At 42.6% G+C, this 17,027-nt stretch overlaps 1 protein-coding gene across 12 annotated transcripts in view; it reads left to right on the plus strand.

Moving 5' to 3' along the window:
* TP53INP1 (tumor protein p53 inducible nuclear protein 1) overlaps positions 1–15,724 on the plus strand; it is a 69,383-nt gene extending 53,659 nt beyond the window's left edge. For 6 of the 12 annotated variants that reach the window (XM_043539332.1, XM_043539337.1, XM_043539330.1 and 3 more), the window contains 4 exons: positions 4,121–4,166; positions 4,294–4,407; positions 4,912–5,260; positions 11,071–15,724. In XM_043539332.1, coding sequence (XP_043395267.1) covers positions 4,121–4,166; positions 4,294–4,407; positions 4,912–5,260; positions 11,071–11,320 — 759 coding nt within the window. In that variant the 3' untranslated portion in view covers positions 11,321–15,724. Of the gene's footprint in view, positions 1–4,120; positions 4,408–4,911; positions 5,261–8,477; positions 8,512–11,070 lie in introns of all 12 variants that reach the window. The other 6 variants (XM_043539335.1, XM_037892261.2, XM_037892264.2 and 3 more) reach the window with 5 other exon arrangements.
* Positions 15,725–17,027: the final 1,303 nt, after the last annotated feature.

A 17,027-nucleotide genomic window follows, 5' to 3' on the forward strand; every position in this document is an offset into this window, starting at 1 on the left:
GGGGCTGGAGGGGTGTCGGATTGCCTCTTCCTGCCAGTGCGGGGCTTGTTTTCTTGGTTGTGGAGGGACCTTCCCCCCGCCCCTGCTTCCAGGGCAGTGTTTGCTTGCGCTCTAGTCAGGTGTGACAAAACCCAGCCTTCCTGCAGGCACCGCCCTAGTAGAGGGGGGCTCCTAGCGATCAAAACAAACCAGAGGATGTGACTCAGCCACAGGCGAGAGGGCAGCGGATTGCAAGGTCAGGTCACCCAAACCAAGGACTGGGTCCTCATTGGGGAGGTGCCTGACCCGGGTGGCTAGAGACCTGGAGAAAAACTCCCCTTAGAAGCAGCCTGGCCCCACCTTCCTCGTTGTTGTTGTTTGCCCCAAAGCAAGCTCTTTGTGTCTGGAGAATTAATCTGTACCTGCTGGGGACTTTCCACCTGAAATCACAATCCTCTGTCAGGCATGACAGCTGGCACCCCTCCAGTATGATGTTTGAGTGAGGTAAAGGTGGTGGAAGCCAATTAACCATTAAAGCATAATGGTTACTCATGCAAGTGTACTTGGAAATGTTCAGCTCACTTAGGGGCGGACTGTTAGCCTCAGCCTAGAGAAATAGGCTTCATTTGAGCTTCCCCCTCTAAGGAGAAACTCTTCTTCTCTGGGCTCCCCTCTTGCTTGGAAGGTGAGGGTGGAGTGTAGTTAAGTTTCTTCCCTTTTTGTGGTACAGACTGCAGCCTGTCAGCTCCACTGGTCAGTGCATATTGGGCAGAACCGTAGCTTTGTCTCCCCCTTTACTACCCAGTTGTTCACAGGTGATGTGTGCATGTGTCAGGTGTGCAGTGCCTGCGCCCCACACCCGTACGTTTGGAGGTCTGATCTGGGCATGGTTAACATCTAACTGTACCTCTTTCAGCTTTGATTAAAACTTGCTTTTTTGGAGCCTCCTGGTGGTTGCCAAGATACTGTTGAGCAATGACACTGTTAGTGGTTTTAGCATTGGGATAAAAGTTTAGGAACCACATTCTTACAGACAAGAATTGGCCAGAAAATATTTTGCTGTCATTTCACACACAACTCTGTCAACTACTATAATCCCTATTATACCACATAGCCTACCCAGTAAACACACTTACAGCTGTATAGCAAACCAAATAGCGCCAACCCCAGTTTATGCTACCCCCAGCTATATTAATAGGAACCATTGACAGCTTAATTATCTAGGGTTACAACAGTTATTGATTAAAACTCTTATTTTTCAGCCTCTGGCTGACATCCCATATGCTGCAGAAGTACAACAAATTTAGAGGCACAAATAGTATTGGATCCCAATGTCAGAATGTAAACCAGTTCCTAGGTGGGTTAACAAACAGGAGAGATACTCCAATGATAAACAGAAGTAACTAGCAAAAGTCTCCTTTTTCTTTTTTTAATTTTCTGGTATCCAGTGCAAAGGCATCTTTGGTCCAAGAGTTACAATACAGTACATTAACAGAGAAACTTGGAATTCATGTTCTGTAAACATAATCTCCCTTAATCAATATTTACTTGTTAGAAATTAAATTTATATACTTGGTTTTGCTTTGAACAATTGTTTTGAATGTCTTCTCTAGTATAGTTTATCTTGCACTCTCACAAGCTTTCTGAATATAGCAATTCATACCTTTTATGTAAATATCTCTAATTTACCTAGTCTGTCATAAACATAGACTAGTTCCAGGAAGAGAGGAGAGATTGTGTAAGTGATATACTGTGTTTACACACACATTCTAATAATTAACTTAATAGGTGGAAATATAGCTAGAGGTGCTTAAAATAAGAGTGTAGTTTAAATACCTGAACATTACTGTTAAAGTGAAGCATTTTGACACCATCATTTGAACTATGTTAATGATTCAAATACAGTGACTACAACAGGTGCTGTCATGTGAAGTTGTGGTGATCCCAGGAACTTGAACATCTTTTTTTTTTTTTTTTTATTGTTAAATGGCTAATGGTTTTTTCAGCTTCACCCACAAAATATATATATATAGTCCAGTCTGAAACTGATAATCTCTTTAAATATACATTTAGGGAAGTGTGTTCTGTTGAGAAATTAATGTTGCTTGTCATGAAATGTAAGGAAGCAACTTTATTCTCAAATTGTGGTGGTGCAGCCCATATTTGCATTAATTCCGTAGAACCTCACAGAACACAGTAGTATTTAACTAATCACTGTGAAAAGGATCCCACTTAATAACTATGCTAGTGCACCTTTGAACCTGATTATGTTTTCCTCTGTAATGTGTTTAACGTTCAAGCAGAGCCCCTGAACTGCACAAGGATGGTGGTGCTCTGTGGGTGTGCCTTTTCTGCCCAATGCATAGGGGGTCAGCTACCTACATTCTACATCAATGGGACCCTGCTGAGGGCTCTCTGCAGGACTGGTGCACGTGGATGGGATTACAGTCCTCTCCCCTCCCCCGCAACATGGACTACAGCAGACCCTCGCTAGAACGCGGGATTTGGGATCCATGCCAAGTCCCGCGTTATAGCAGAGACCACGTTCTAACAAAATGAAATAAAATGACCACGTTTGACTGCGTTCTATTTTGGGATCCATTGCCGCGACCGTGTTCTCACTGAATTCGCATTCTACCAACGCACGTTCTAGCTGTACTTAGGTAATACAGCTTCAGACTGTATCAATTCTTCTGTAGAATCCCTCCCTCCCACCCTCCATTTATGTAGAAGGAGGAAAGGTTTCCAGGGGAAGTCATAAGTAACATCACTTTTTTGGAGCCACTTTGTCCGGAAGATCCCAGGGATTCTAAAGCTCAGGGTCTCTGCATAGATGGCCCTTGCCTCTCCCACATTCCTGCAGATCTGTGGGGATGGGACCAGGAGCTATGCAGACCTTTGCCTGTGGGGCAGAATCCAGATAGAGGGCTTTAGGCAACCCTGTGAAGAGAGCCTTGCTGGGTCTTTCCTCCATCAGGCCTCTTCCTGTGGTTCAACTTGTTGGCAGGGGATGCTATGGGCCAATGAAAAAGTGTGATATCGCCTCATGGCAAATACTTTGAGTCATGTAGGTCAGTGTTTTTCAAAGTTCGGGTCGCGACCCAGTACTGGGTTGCAGCATGTAAGGCACTGGGTCGCCTTGCTCAGCCCCCAGGAACCCTAGGAGCTCTGGTCAGCACCCGTCAGCAGTGCTGCCCAGCTAAGGCAGGCTAGTGCCTACCTGTTCCGACACCATGCTGTGGGTCCGGCTTCTAGGCAGGGGAGCCACAGGGCTCTGTGCGCTGCCCCCGCCCCGAGCACTAGCTCCACACTACCAGCCAATGGGAGCTGGGAGGGGTGGTGCCTGAGGGCGAGAGCCGCATGGAGCTGCTTGTGTGCCTCCGTCTAGGAGCCGGACCTGCTGCTGGCCGCTTCCAGGGTGCAGCGCAGTCCGCGGTGTCAGGACAGGCCAGAAGCCTGCCTTAGCACCCCGGCTGCACCGCTGACCGGGAGCCGCCTGAGGTAAGCCACGCCCCTGCCCCAGCCCTGAGACCCCCAAACCCGGAACCCTTTCCTGGATCCCAAACCCCTCATCCCCAGTCCCACCCAAGAGCCTGCACCCCCAGCCCAGAGCCCTGACCCCCTCCCGCACCCCAACCCTCTGTCCCAGCCCTGAGCACTCCCCAAACCTGGAGCCCCCTCCTGCACCCCAAACCCTTCATCCCTGAGCCCAGCCCTGACTCCCTCCTGCACCCCAACCCTCTGCCTGAGCCCAACCCAAACCCCTCATCCCTGGCCCCACCGCAGAGCCTGCACCCCCAGCCCAGAGTCCTGACCCCCTCTCGCACCCCTGCCCCAGCCCCCCTCCCACCCTGAACCCCTCATTCCCAGCCCCACCGTGCAGCCCTCACCCCTGCCCCAAAACCCTCTGCCCCAGCCCTGAGCCCCTCCCACACCCAAACCCCTCATCCCCAGCTCCATTGGGTTGTGGGCATCAACAGTTTTCTTCAACTGGGTCCCCAGAAAAAAAAGTTTGAAAACCACTGATGTAGGCTGTTGCCCAAAACCTGCAGTCAAGAATTGGCCCTATCTGAGTTCTTACTTATTATTTACAAATAGATTAATTGTTTTAGCATTAAGACCACTCTTTTCTTCTTTGCAGGTTTTGTATAAACTGTTTACAAACCATGACTCTCCATGTTCCATACGTAAGCTGATAAAGCATCTATGCACTTTATTCTCATATCTCTGCCAGTTTGCTAGTATAAGTGTGAGCCCGTGTCTTGAATTTTTGGATACAAAGACTTACTAGCCAAAGTCTCATTCTTGCCTTAGTAATGTTCCAGAGGCTGAATAATATGTTTGTGGGAGAGATCAATAACTTGTCCAGCCAAGAGCCAGAGTTCAGTGAAAAAGAAGATGATGAATGGATTCTGGTTGACTTTATAGGTAAGATGTCTGTTAAATATAACCTCTACAGCAGGAAGCAGGCAGTTATATTTATCATACTTCTGTATAAGGAAGCCAATAGCTCCAAAGGAATTTTTAGCCTAAGCGTAAATAAGGTGGATTTGTGTAAAACAATGAACCACAAAGCATCTTGTGTAAACTGACTAGGGAAACTGACGTCAGTTCCATAAGACTAACAAGTTCAGACCATAGTAGAACTACTTGTACGGATAGTATTTATTTAACACTGAGCAATCTGTATTACACAGTTGTATCACTTTTCTGGCAATACTCTTGATTTTTATATCTGACTTGGGAAAGCGTTTCCTCCCTTTTATTTGTTTGTTTGCAAAGTGTCTGTGTACATGCTGATGGTAGACCTTTTGTTTGTTTTATTCTCTACTTGCTGCACATGAACTTGCTGATCTCCATCTCCTGCAATCACCTATCTGTTGTGACTTCATCTCAACTGTGGCAACTGGAACAATGGACAACCTCCACTAGACACTTGCACTAACTTTTCAACAGAAGAAGCAGACATCAGTGAAACATCAGCTGCTGACCACTCCCCAGTCTTTTCTTGTTTACCAACTTCCTTAGAGTGTTTGGCTGATGCCAGCGAGTCTTGCTTCATCCAGTTTGACTCATGTCCCATGGAGGAGAGCTGGTTTATTACCCCTCCCCCATGTTTTACTGCAGGTGGATTAACCACTATCAAGGTGGAAACCAGTCCTATGGAGAATCTTCTAATTGAACATCCCAGCATGTCTGTATATGCTGTCCATAATACCTGTCACAGTCTAAATGAGACTAGCTGTGGAGATGAGGAGTTTCATAATCCAAGTAGTCCAAGGTAAGTCTCTTTTATTTTTCTGTTGGCAATATGATGTAAATATATAAGTCATGAATTACTGCTGAGTGCAAAAGAGTACAGTAAAATACCTGGTTACAACTTGCTTAGCCCAAATGCCTGAAGAATTAATTAGAAGCTTCAGTTTTAAGCAAATGAACAAAGCACAAATACTCCAACATTTTAAAATAAGCTGATCATAGCTTTATGCCTGATTTTAAAACTCTTGTACATGGTGGCCATGCTGGGAGTGAATAATCAGATGTCCGGTCTTGGCATTGTAATTAATACTTCTGGGGCCTAATTATCCCATTAGTTGTACACTCCATTTCTGTTGAAGTCAGATGAAGTTACTCACACAACTGGTACAATAGACTATCCTATCTAGGTTTCAGAGTGGTAGCCGTGATAGTCTGTATTAGCAAAAAGAACGAGGAGTACTTGTGGTACCTTGTGGTGCCTTAGAGACTAACAAATTTAGATCCTAATCACATCAGCCGCACTATCAGAGGCTTGTTCACCTGCACAGCTACCAATGTGATAAATGCCATCATGTGCCAGCAATGCCCCTCTGCCACGTACATTGGCCAAACTGGACAGTCTCTACACAAAAGAATAAATGGACACAAATCAGACGTCAAGAATTGTAACATTCAAAAACCAGTCAGAGAACACTTCAACCTCCCTGGACACTCAATTACAGACGAAAAGTCACAATCCTTCAACAGCAAAACTTCAAAAACAGACTCCAACAAGAAATTGCAGAATTGGAATTAATTTGCAAACTGGACACCATTAAATTAGGCTTGAATAAAGACTGGGAGTGGATGAGTCATTACACAAACTAAAAACTATTTCCCTATGCTAATTTTCCCCCTACTGTTACTCACACCTCCTTGTCAACTGTTTGAAATGGGCCATCCTGATTATCGCTACCAAAGTTTTTTTTTCTCCTGCTGATAATAGCCCATCTTAATTGATGAGTCTCGTTAGAGTTGGTATGGCAACCCCGATTTTTTCTGTGTGTGTGTGTGTGTGTCTTCCTACTCTATTTTTCACTGCATGCATCCGATGAAGTGGATTTTAGCCCATGAAAGCTTATGCCCTAATAAATTTGTTAGTCTCTAAGGTGCCAAAAGTACTCTTCGTTCTTTATCCGATCTAGGTGCTTCCTAGAAATGTAGGCATGCAAGGGACCTCCTGAAGTCATCTAATCTAGTTCCCTTTGCTGAAGCAGGACCAAGAATACCTAGACTATCCCTGAAAGGTGTTTGTCTAACATCTTAAAAATCTCCAATGATGGGGATTTCACAACCTCTCTTGGAAACCTAGTCCAGTGTTTAACTATCCTTTATCGTTAGGAAAAATTTCTAATATTTAACCTAAATTTTCCTTGCTGCAGATTAAGCCCATTACTTTTTGTCCTACCTTCAGTGGACACGGAGAACAACGTGTCCTCACCCTCCTTACCTCCTCTTAAGTGCTGTTCTGAAGAGGAGAGTGATAAAGATATTTGAAGACTGTTATCAGATCTCCCGTCAGTCATCTTTTCTCAAGACTAAACGTGCCCAATTTTTTAACTTTTCCTCATAGATCAGGATTTCTAAACCAGACGAGAGCAATAAAAATGATAAAAGGTAATTGTGCCCACCCCTGTAGTATCTAAAGTGCCTCTCAAACATTAATGATGTCCTCACAACCACCCTTTGAGGTGGGAGAAGTACTAACTCAATTGCAGAGACTAGGAACCCAAGTGGGGGGAAAACGTGATCTTTATCCAAGGTCAGGTCACAGGAAGTCTGGGGGTATGCCGACTTTGCAGTTAAAACCCCCTGGCTGGCCTCTGCCAGTAGAATCAGGCTCATGGGGCTCAGGCTAAGGGGCTATTCAACTGCCGTGTAGACGTTTGGGCTCAGCCCAAGCTCTGGGACCCTGCGAATTGGGAAGGCCACCAATAAACAATTCATTTTCTCTTGTTAAAGTCAGAAATTATTCTTGCACTAGGATCTGAATCCAAAGGAGGTAACCATGCAGAATGACCACAGACTCAAACCTATCATGCAATATTTGCCTGGTAGCAGAAGCTATTGTTGATATAGCAAAAATGTTTCCTGTATGACCCCACACATTTTTCCCATATGTTCAAGTTCTAAGAAATACTAATGTAATTTCTGGGGCCGTTGTTCAGAAGGACTGGAGAAATTTGGCCAGCTTCTAGCATTCATCCTCTGTAATAAGAATAAACAAGGATCATCTTATGGTGAGTTTGGTTCTGCATGTAGCAATGTGCAAGTAATTACCACTGACTTCAATAGCAGCCTAGCTCCCATACCTGTAGTTTCTTGGTTTGCAACACTTTAAAGAAAATGGATGATTTTTGTAAAGCGACCTAAGCCAGTGTCTAACAAGCATGGAGCTGACACTGAAACTCTGTGTTCTTGGTACCAAGGGCCTGTTTCTTTGGGAGATCCTGAGCACCATAGCTCTGGCTGAAGTCAGTGGGAGCAGTGGGTATCTCTGAAAATTGGGCTCTGAAGAAATCTGTTACAACTGTAAGGTGCCCTAATACCATGGGGATGGGCATAGTATAATGAAAACAGAATAGACTCGTTTGTAAGACCCTACAGTCAGTAGCAGCAATTTAACAGAAATGGTTGCAAAATGGAGATGGTGAAATTTGAGTGAGAATTGTGTCATTCAAGAGTAGATGGATCTGTTGCCTTCCCCTTTCCTCAAATTCAGCTACTGAATTATTGCGATGGCTTTGTATAATTTAGGGATGCTGGTATAAGCCATTCCAGAACTATATCTTGTACCTCTTATTAATGCAGCACTACTTAAATATGTAATTAAATTAAAGGGCCAGATACTCACTTGGTATAAATCAGCAGCATCCGTCTGAATTCAATGGAGCTGTGCATTCAGCTGAGGATGTGGCCCAAGTATCGCTATTAAATACTAAGACTCAGTGAAATTAATGGGAATTAGGTATCTAAATGCCTTTTGAGGATCTTGGCTAAATATTTTGTCCATCATTTCATGTACAAGATAATTATTTTGGAGAACAAAATTGTAACTGGCTTGCTCTAAAAGGTTAAAGTTGAGATGAAATAGCAGTAACTGAGAGAAGATATAATAATTGTTCAACTAAGCTGACAATACAGTAAAATGTTGTCTTGAAGTCTCTAGTTGTTTAATGGTTGGCCATTTAACATTGTAGGGCCAGGAAAAGCTGCTTAAGGCACACTGGCACAGTAAGTACTACTGCTTTGGGACAGTACTTTTTGTTTGATTGGTCTGCTTTGTAAATAGACTTGTATATCAAAACTGTACCAGTTTTAAGACTAACCTCAGTGTCAATTTAAGTTACTTGGTCAGTTCTAATTCTGCTATAACAAGCAAAATATACTGCTAAGTACAGAAGAAAATGTTGATTATCAGTTAAGAATCTTTAGGGTTCCAATCTTTCTAGCTTTTATGTGCAAACAGTGAAGTCACTGGGGGTACATCTCCACTGCAAAAAAACACTCACGTGAGTCTCAGAACCCAGGTCAGCTGACTCCATCTCCCACTATGTTTACATTCCCCTTCCATCAGAAGCCCAGGCAAGGCGGGTGGGTAGCTAGGTCTCAAAGTACATCAGTAGCTCACTAATACATACACTGTGGCTTATTGTTATGGACAATAAGAAATCCATGTATGTATTAGATATTGATGTACTTCTCTGGCTGATAACATGAGTCAAAAACATGCTCAAGACATGCACAATTAGCTTACTAATGCCCGATCTATTATGGTTTTATTGTTGTAGTGGTTGTATTTTGCTACCATAACTGTGCTTGTTCCAGAAGTTCCCTTATTACTTTCTTCATTTAGAGTTTCAGCTCTGACATGTTTTTTCTAAGAACATGTTAATGTATCACGTGTAGCCAGTGGTAGAGCCATAATTACAGGAGCCTACGTGCAAGTTCAGTTGATCTGCATAAAAGGAAAAAATAAGAGCAATTCCAGTGTGAAATGACTAGGGTCAGTGAAGGGCAGAATGTCAACTTGGACATTATACTGACTGGCTCTTGTCTGTCAGTTTAATAATCTGTAAAGGGAGGTAACTCTGGGATAGGCATTCAGTGCCTAATTCATCTTGGGCCCATATCCTTCAATCCATTCATTTTGTGCTGCTCTGCTGGCACAAAGTGAATGTGTTTTGGCTGCAACTCTTTGCTGGTAGGAAGTCAAGGGGAGTCTGCTCCAGTGCCAGTTGTGCACATGGTCTGACAGCATGGAGCGCAGTAGGCAGACCAGGGGCATAGCAGGATGTTCTACTATACAGATTTTACTATACAGTGTAAGGTTCTTCCACTCGTGGAAACAGAGACATGCTAGGGCTGAATTTGTTTAACTGACTCCCTGAGGGCCCCATCTCTGTGCCCTAAACTATAAGAGTCATCCAAAAAGGGTGGTGGTAAAGTTGCATACTACCACTTCGTGTCCCATAAAAGCATCTGCTATACAGGTAATGTCACAACTATCATGCCACCTCGATGGAGAGGTTTGTGGAAGTTGTTTTTAAAAATTTGTATTGGCTCTGGAAAGCTCTTATGTTACAAAACTTAACAACAACCCTCAAACACCATACATCAGGCTGTGGGAGTTGGAGGGAAGAGACATTTTATCTTTACATAGGTTGGTGATGCCTCAGACTGTGTGACGGGATGTCTTTACAGCAGTCTGACTTTGAGTGGCATGAGGGAATCAAACGGAAAGGCTGAAGAAAGATCTTTAATATCAGTTACCCATGGCATTTCACACAGCTGGTCTGACTTGAGTGGCTTAAGTGGTCTAACTTTCTAGGTCTTATGCATGAACACCATGTTTGGATTTTCCTGCATGGCTGGCAACCCAAACAATTTTTTATTAGTGCCCTTTATTTTCACACAGCCTAAACTATCTGTGTGCAAGATGACCTTTGACCATAACATCTAGTAAATATTTACTAATTTTTCTGAGGTTAGTGAAATACATGCTGCCTTCTGTATTTAATACATTATATGATCTTTTGGGCATTATGCCATTAGTTCATGAATAATAGCAAGCTGGAAAGTGCATTATGCCCAAAAGATTAAATATTGAATCAGAAATACAAAAGGCAACATAGCACAGTCATTTACAGAGAGGATGAGAGTAGAGGAAACAGACCTATTATCAACTCACTCCCTAAAACGTGCTAAAGAACTACATCAGAAAACTTCATGCCTTGTGTGATAGGATAGGGTCACCTAGTGGAAGTGATTTGTGTAAACATCTATATAAATATCTATATCTATAGCTTGGCAGAATTTGATTATTTTTAAACAACTTTGATGGATTATGTCTGTTTATTTTTAGCACTTTTTTATTTTTATCTATTTAAATTCTCCCAGTTGCAGGAGATTATTGGGGTGGAAGGGTCAGGCAGTGGGGATGTCAGACAATAATTTAATGGCATTACACGTTGAGATCCAAAACGTAAAAGCATTATAACCATTAAAATACGAATTGTCAACAGTAAATATCCTGAAATCAGGCTCTTAAGTTCTCCAAGCAGCATTTTTCTTATTTTGCCTATCTGTACATTTCTGTTACTGATAGAAATATTTTTGTGTGTGCGCACACGATGAAATTGATGTTTAGTGACATTTACTGATACAAAACTAATCCTTCCAAGCCTATCTCTATTCATTCAGCTAGAAGAAAATATATTCCTTTAATAAACTTATCTAGATCTCAAAGTGCTAGCTGAACTGGAACTGTAACATTTGTGTGTTAAATTTTAGAATGGAAGCGCGAAATGAAATGGGGCAGCATATTCATTGCTACGTTGCCACTCTTGCCGCTCACTCAAGTTTTCTGGAACAAACCAAGAGTTTTCGTCCAACCCAGTGGATAAAAGAACATAATGAAAGACCCCATCTCAACAGAAACAGTCTCCGTCGCCAAAATTTTACCAGGGATTGCCACTCTCGGCAAATCAAGCACAATGGATTGTTTGTTCACCAGCCTTGCCAGCGTCAGTACAATTACTGAAGGCTTTTGAGGTTTTAATCCTATCGGTTAATTGTTCTTAGCTTGCTCTTGTTTTAATGTATAGATAATGAAGGTGTGATCAATCTGAAGCTGACCATCAATCATTTGAACACAATCCTGACTAGTGTTACATTAGTTTGAAACCACATTTACATATAGTGTATCAAAAAATGCCTTGCTATAGGTCCTAAATGGTTATCTTAAATATTTCAGTGTCTTGGAAATGTGTGTGAGTGTGGTTTTTAACTTTACTACGATGTATGGATGGGTTTTAAAGAAAATTCTAACAAAGATGGAACATGCATTCTTCAGTCATATGAAGTTACAAAATTATTGGGGTCAGCCATATACTTTAATAACTAGTGCTTTTGACAGCTTTGTATGTCTGTATATACTGTGTACACAGTTATATTCTAACATAAGCATTAAAAGGCTATAGTTGCCAATGGATTTGGAGTAGATGTCACTAAACTCTTATTGAAAGAAGGATAACTCTAGATTTAATCTAAATTCAGGGGTGAAAGTAAGTTAGAGGACTTACCAGTACCCCGGAGTCCTGAGCAGGGGGCGTGGCCTCAACCAGAAGGGGTGTGGCCTTAAGTCCCCGGGCCCTTTAAATCTTGATTTAAAGGGCCAGGGCTCCAGCTGCGGTAGTGGCGGCTGGGAGCCCAGGGCCCTTTAAATCACCCCTGAGCTACCAGCTGCAGAGGCGGCTGGGAGCCCCGGGGCTCGGGTGTGATTTAAAGGGCCCAGGGCTCCAACTGCCGCTACCGCAACGGAGCCCCAGGCCCTTTAAATCACTGAGGAGCCCTAGGGGCTCCCAGCTGCCACCGCTACCCCGGGGCTCTGGGCGTTAAAGGGCCTGGGGCTCCACTGTGGTAGCAGCTGCCGGAGCCCCGAGCCCTTTAAATCCCCGCCTGAGCCCTGCTGGCCAAGCCCTGGGGTAGCGGTGGCCGGGCTCCATCGGAGATTTAAAGGGCCCCGGGGCTCCAGCCGCCACTACCGCCCCGGCCCTTTAAATCTCCACCGGAGCCCCACCGCCGCTACCCCAGGGCTTCGGCAGCAGGGGTCTGGCAGGGATTTAAAGGGCCCCGGTGCAGTAGCGGCGGCTGGTGCTCCGGGGCCCTTTAAATCCCCGCCAGAGCCCCGCCGCCGCTACCCCAGGGCTCGGGCAGCAGGGCTCAGGCGGGGATTTAAAGGGCCCAGGACAGTAGCGGCAGCTGGAGCTCCAGGGCCCTTTAAATCCACGCCAGAGCCCTGCCGCCACTACCCCAGGGCTTTAAATTGCCCTCTGGGAAAGCTGGTCCTGGTACAGCGCACCGGCTCTTACCGCTACACCGTACCAGGGCGTACCAGCTTACTTTCACCTCTGTCTAAATTAGATATTATCTGCTTGCATTAAACAAACCAATTTAATTACGGTTGTCAGGTACTTCATATAAGCAGCAGAAGAGAGTAAAATGTCCACCTGATAGTACTGGAATAAGATGTGGCACAAATGTTACAGGTATTTGGAGAGGGACAAACTTTGTGCCTTATATGGAGTGAAATGAAAAGTAGACCTATGGGTTATTAAATATAGACACTTAACCCAAAGATTCCATCAGTATTTTAGATCATGCAACCTTTGCTCTCTTCCCCCTCCCCCCCTTTTTTTTTCTTCTTTTTCCTTTCTCCACTTTTCTTTTCTTTGGGGAGAGGATGCATTCATTACATACCTCCCAAAACTTGGTTAGTTTATCTGTAGTCTGAACCAAGGAGAAAGGGCTAGACTGACTGTCTTCTGTAATAGGTCCATCTGCAGCTGAAACACCTTCTGCAGAACCTATTCTGGTGGATGGTGGGTACAGGTGGGCTTCCGAGCTGCTGATACTGCCTCGAATTGATCAAGTGATAGATTAGGAATGGCTCACAAACTGCTGGATGGAAAACCTATTTCCAGATGAGGTCTTGCACCCCTCCCAATTCTTTCCCAATGAGAGAATAAAATTGAGGTGGCCATGACTGGAAGTGATGAAAGGCATAACATTATAAATACATTCTAACACTACTAGTCTTCCAGAATTAAACAGTGCTAGGAGGGTATATAAAAGTGAAGATGTAGGAGCTACATTAATAGTGGCTATTTCATTGCTCACGTGGCATAAAAGCAGAAAAATATCTTACTTGATGTTAATTTTATAGACCAGTGGGGGAGAGGGGAAAGTACAGAACGTTAAACATCCTCTTCAAAAAATATTAAAATCTTGCATGATCTTCTGGAAGGAAGCATGCCTTGAAAGGCAAAGCTACCAAATTTGATAGTGTAGATTCTTCTAGACAGCCACACTACAAAATCAACCATGATAGATAATTCTTGGAAATTTGAGTAAATCAAGGAACGAGTGGGGAGCGAGGAGAATAGTGAAGCTTTACTCTTCCTCTTTTGTTTCCAGTGCTTCATCTGTGATCACTGCTTTTCCTGCATTTGCTGCTAAGGCATATAAATGTTAGTCACATTCAACAGTGTCTTCCAGCTGAAATCATGTGGAAAAGCCTCAGCACTATAAAACGTGTATATGGGTGGCTTTAATTTTTGTGTTTAGATGAGACCAATAATGCTTAAGAATTATTTCAAACCTATGAAATGTTCTTTGAAATATGGCCAAATGTTTCAATTTTGCTGATACAAAAACCTAATGCCTTGTAGTAATCTTGCAGTATGAGTAGCACTGCATATAATATATGCAGGCTGAACTCTTGTGGAGCGTAATCTTCCTAATCCTGTAGCAAATAGCCTTCTGGTCCCCAATTCCGTTCAAATAGTCCATTTTTTCTGGTTTTAGTTAGCAGTTTAACTGCCATGTGTATCTATAAATGTAGCACTATCTACATTGCTTTTATGTGTACTCCTGTCATCTTACTGGGATATATCCCTAGAAGTGCTGGGAGGTCATCTAGTCTAGCCCCCTGCACTTAGGCTGGATCACATCTATAGACCATCCCTGAAAGCTGTTTAGTCTAACCTGTTCTTTAAAACTTCCAGGGATATGGAGCATAGGTTTTGCTTTGAGTGATTACGTATAAGTGCTTAATGCCAGTTCAGAATGTAGATGATTTTTGTTGGTGTTCTTACCTCTTCTTTTTTTAGTGATGCATATCCATATATATACAGTGATATTTTCCTCTGGGCTAGAAACTCTCAATTATTTATCCAAGAATAATTTTGTAGCTTCACCAATCTCGTATTCCTAGAGTCTCTCTCATTTGCTCACGGAGATCTTAATTTTGCTTCCGGTATGATTCCTTTTCATTTCCACTCTTCCTCTGCCCTTCTTTCATCTCCTCCCCGCGCACACACACATACATATGTGTACACACACACACTTTCCAGCTCAGGAGACTCCTTGCTTTAATTTTTCTCTTCCTAAATAACTACTTTCCTTCAGCTTTAATTTTCCTAAAGTTAAATGAAGGAAGATGGAATCTCCACCTCTCGGAATTAAAAGGGTTTTGTAATCCTTTAACTTTTTAGTGGAGGGGAAGTGCATGGCTCCCAAGCATTAGAATTGGAGCCTCCTTTTTTCAGTTGGCAAGTAAAAGCAATTTTAGACTGCTCCTAAAAAGTGGGAGATACTAATCTTTTTTTTTTTTTTATTCTATATTACTGGATAACTTTCTAGTGATGAAATCCTATATCTTTCAGGATATAAACTTTTTTGTTGCACAAAAGCTGTGCCTCTCAATTCTTAATATTGGAAACCATGCTATATTGTATGAAATATATACAGTCCTTCATCAGTGACTTTTTTTTTGTTAATTTTGTCTTGCATATTTATGTTACTAGTTCTATTTTGTGCCTGGAGTTCTTGGGCAGTTTTTTTGTTGTTGTTCTCTAGTAGTGTGTGAGTTGTATGGCTTTTTATATGGTTTTTGAACAGTAGTAAAACATATTGTTTGTTGTAAAAGTGGAGGCCTTGCACTGTCTCAGATGCTGATTCGTTAATTTTGTTGAAACTGTGTTTCCGTATGTATCGGTCAATAGACAGATGTGTTGTAAACAAACCTGTGCCTTCTAGGTTTAACTAACTTGTACACAGCAAACTTGAAAATTCAAAAGGGACATTTCAGTTAAGATAAATACTGTACATCAGTCTATGCATATATGGCAGCTGCTTTCTGGAGCCACTTTCTCTACTTGTAGCAGTTCTTTTGATATCAAAGGTTGTCTGGCACTTAGTTTGAATAGGCAGTTTGATACAAGCTGAACAACAACAAAATACAGCACTTTGCCAAAAAGTAGCATTGCTTAAACAATGTGTATTTAATAACACAACTTCCTGTATTTTGGTTTCATGGTGCATCTTGCACTTCATGAAGAAACTTATGATCTTAACTATCAATAAAAATTGGCCTGTTATTAAAGTGGCTTGTCTGAGTCTTTTTTCCATACTATAGTTAAATTCCAAATGTTTGAACTCTAATTTTGGACACTGTATATAAATACAATTATCACTACAAAATGACCTTTGTAGTTCAAAATTCTCTCTGTTCTGGGGGTATAATTGCTCTTCCAGCAGCTGTGAAACAAATTGTGCTCTTGGTATCTATAAGTGGGAATGGCAAAGGGTAAACAAAGTTCCAATTCTAACAATTGCAGGCTCAACTTCCTTTTGCTTATTTTAGTGGCTACACTGTCAGCTCAAGCTGACGTCAATATCTGTGAGGATTCTACCTTTCCAATGAAGAAAAAACGAGGGGTACTGGTGGCATCTTAGAGACTAACAAATTTATTTGGGCATAAGCTTTCGTGGGCTAAAACCCACTTCATCAGATGCATGGAATGGAAAATACAGTAGGAAGATAGATACACAGTACATGAAAAGATGGGGGTTGCCTTACCAACCCCCATCTTTGTGTGTGTATAATTAATTACACACACACACAGAGTACACGAAAAGATGGGGGTTGGTAAGGCAACCCCCATCTTTTCATGTACTATGTATCTATCTTCCTACTGTATTTTCCACTCCATGCATCTGATGAAGTGGGTTTTAGCCCACGAAAGCTTATGCCCAAATAAATTTGTTAGTCTCTAAGGTACTACAACTACTCCTCGTTGTTTTTGCTGACAGAGAACAAACACGGCTACCATTCTGATACCTTTCCAATGATGCATGGCCCAACCTTCCTTCTAAGGGGTGTCTGCCTCCAACTGTTTGCCAAATTACCTTACAAAAGCCACAGAATCTTGGTCCAAGTGAGGATTCTGAGATACTGTTAAGGATACAGGAAGGTATGGCCTGTACTAGGAAAATGACCCATTGCTGCTGGATACAGTAAGCAATGGTCTTGTCTCTGCTAGCAAAGTGTTCAAAAACATCCCACTGGTTTAACTTCACCTACCAGTATTTGCCCTGGGAACTCTGGTCTAGACATCCCACTGGCTGCTGGCAGTTTTGAACACAATACTGATTAGACTTGCTTCATATAGGACTAGCTGATGTTCTTAACATTTGCTGAGTGTCTTCTGCTAATGTTAACATCAGTGGCATTGAATCCTAGTGGAGAGGGGGCCGATGAGTGTCTCTCCTTTGCCTCCTCCCTTCACCTGATATTGAAAATGGTTTAACTGCTGCTGTAGATGGGTACTGTAAATAGCTTTCTCCCACTACATCAAGCATCATCAAAACATTGTTCTACTAGGTCCTTATTATACATAATGGTG

The sequence above is a fragment of the Chelonia mydas genome, chromosome 2, assembly GCF_015237465.2.
Source record: "Chelonia mydas isolate rCheMyd1 chromosome 2, rCheMyd1.pri.v2, whole genome shotgun sequence".
Lineage (NCBI taxonomy): Eukaryota > Metazoa > Chordata > Testudines > Cheloniidae > Chelonia > Chelonia mydas.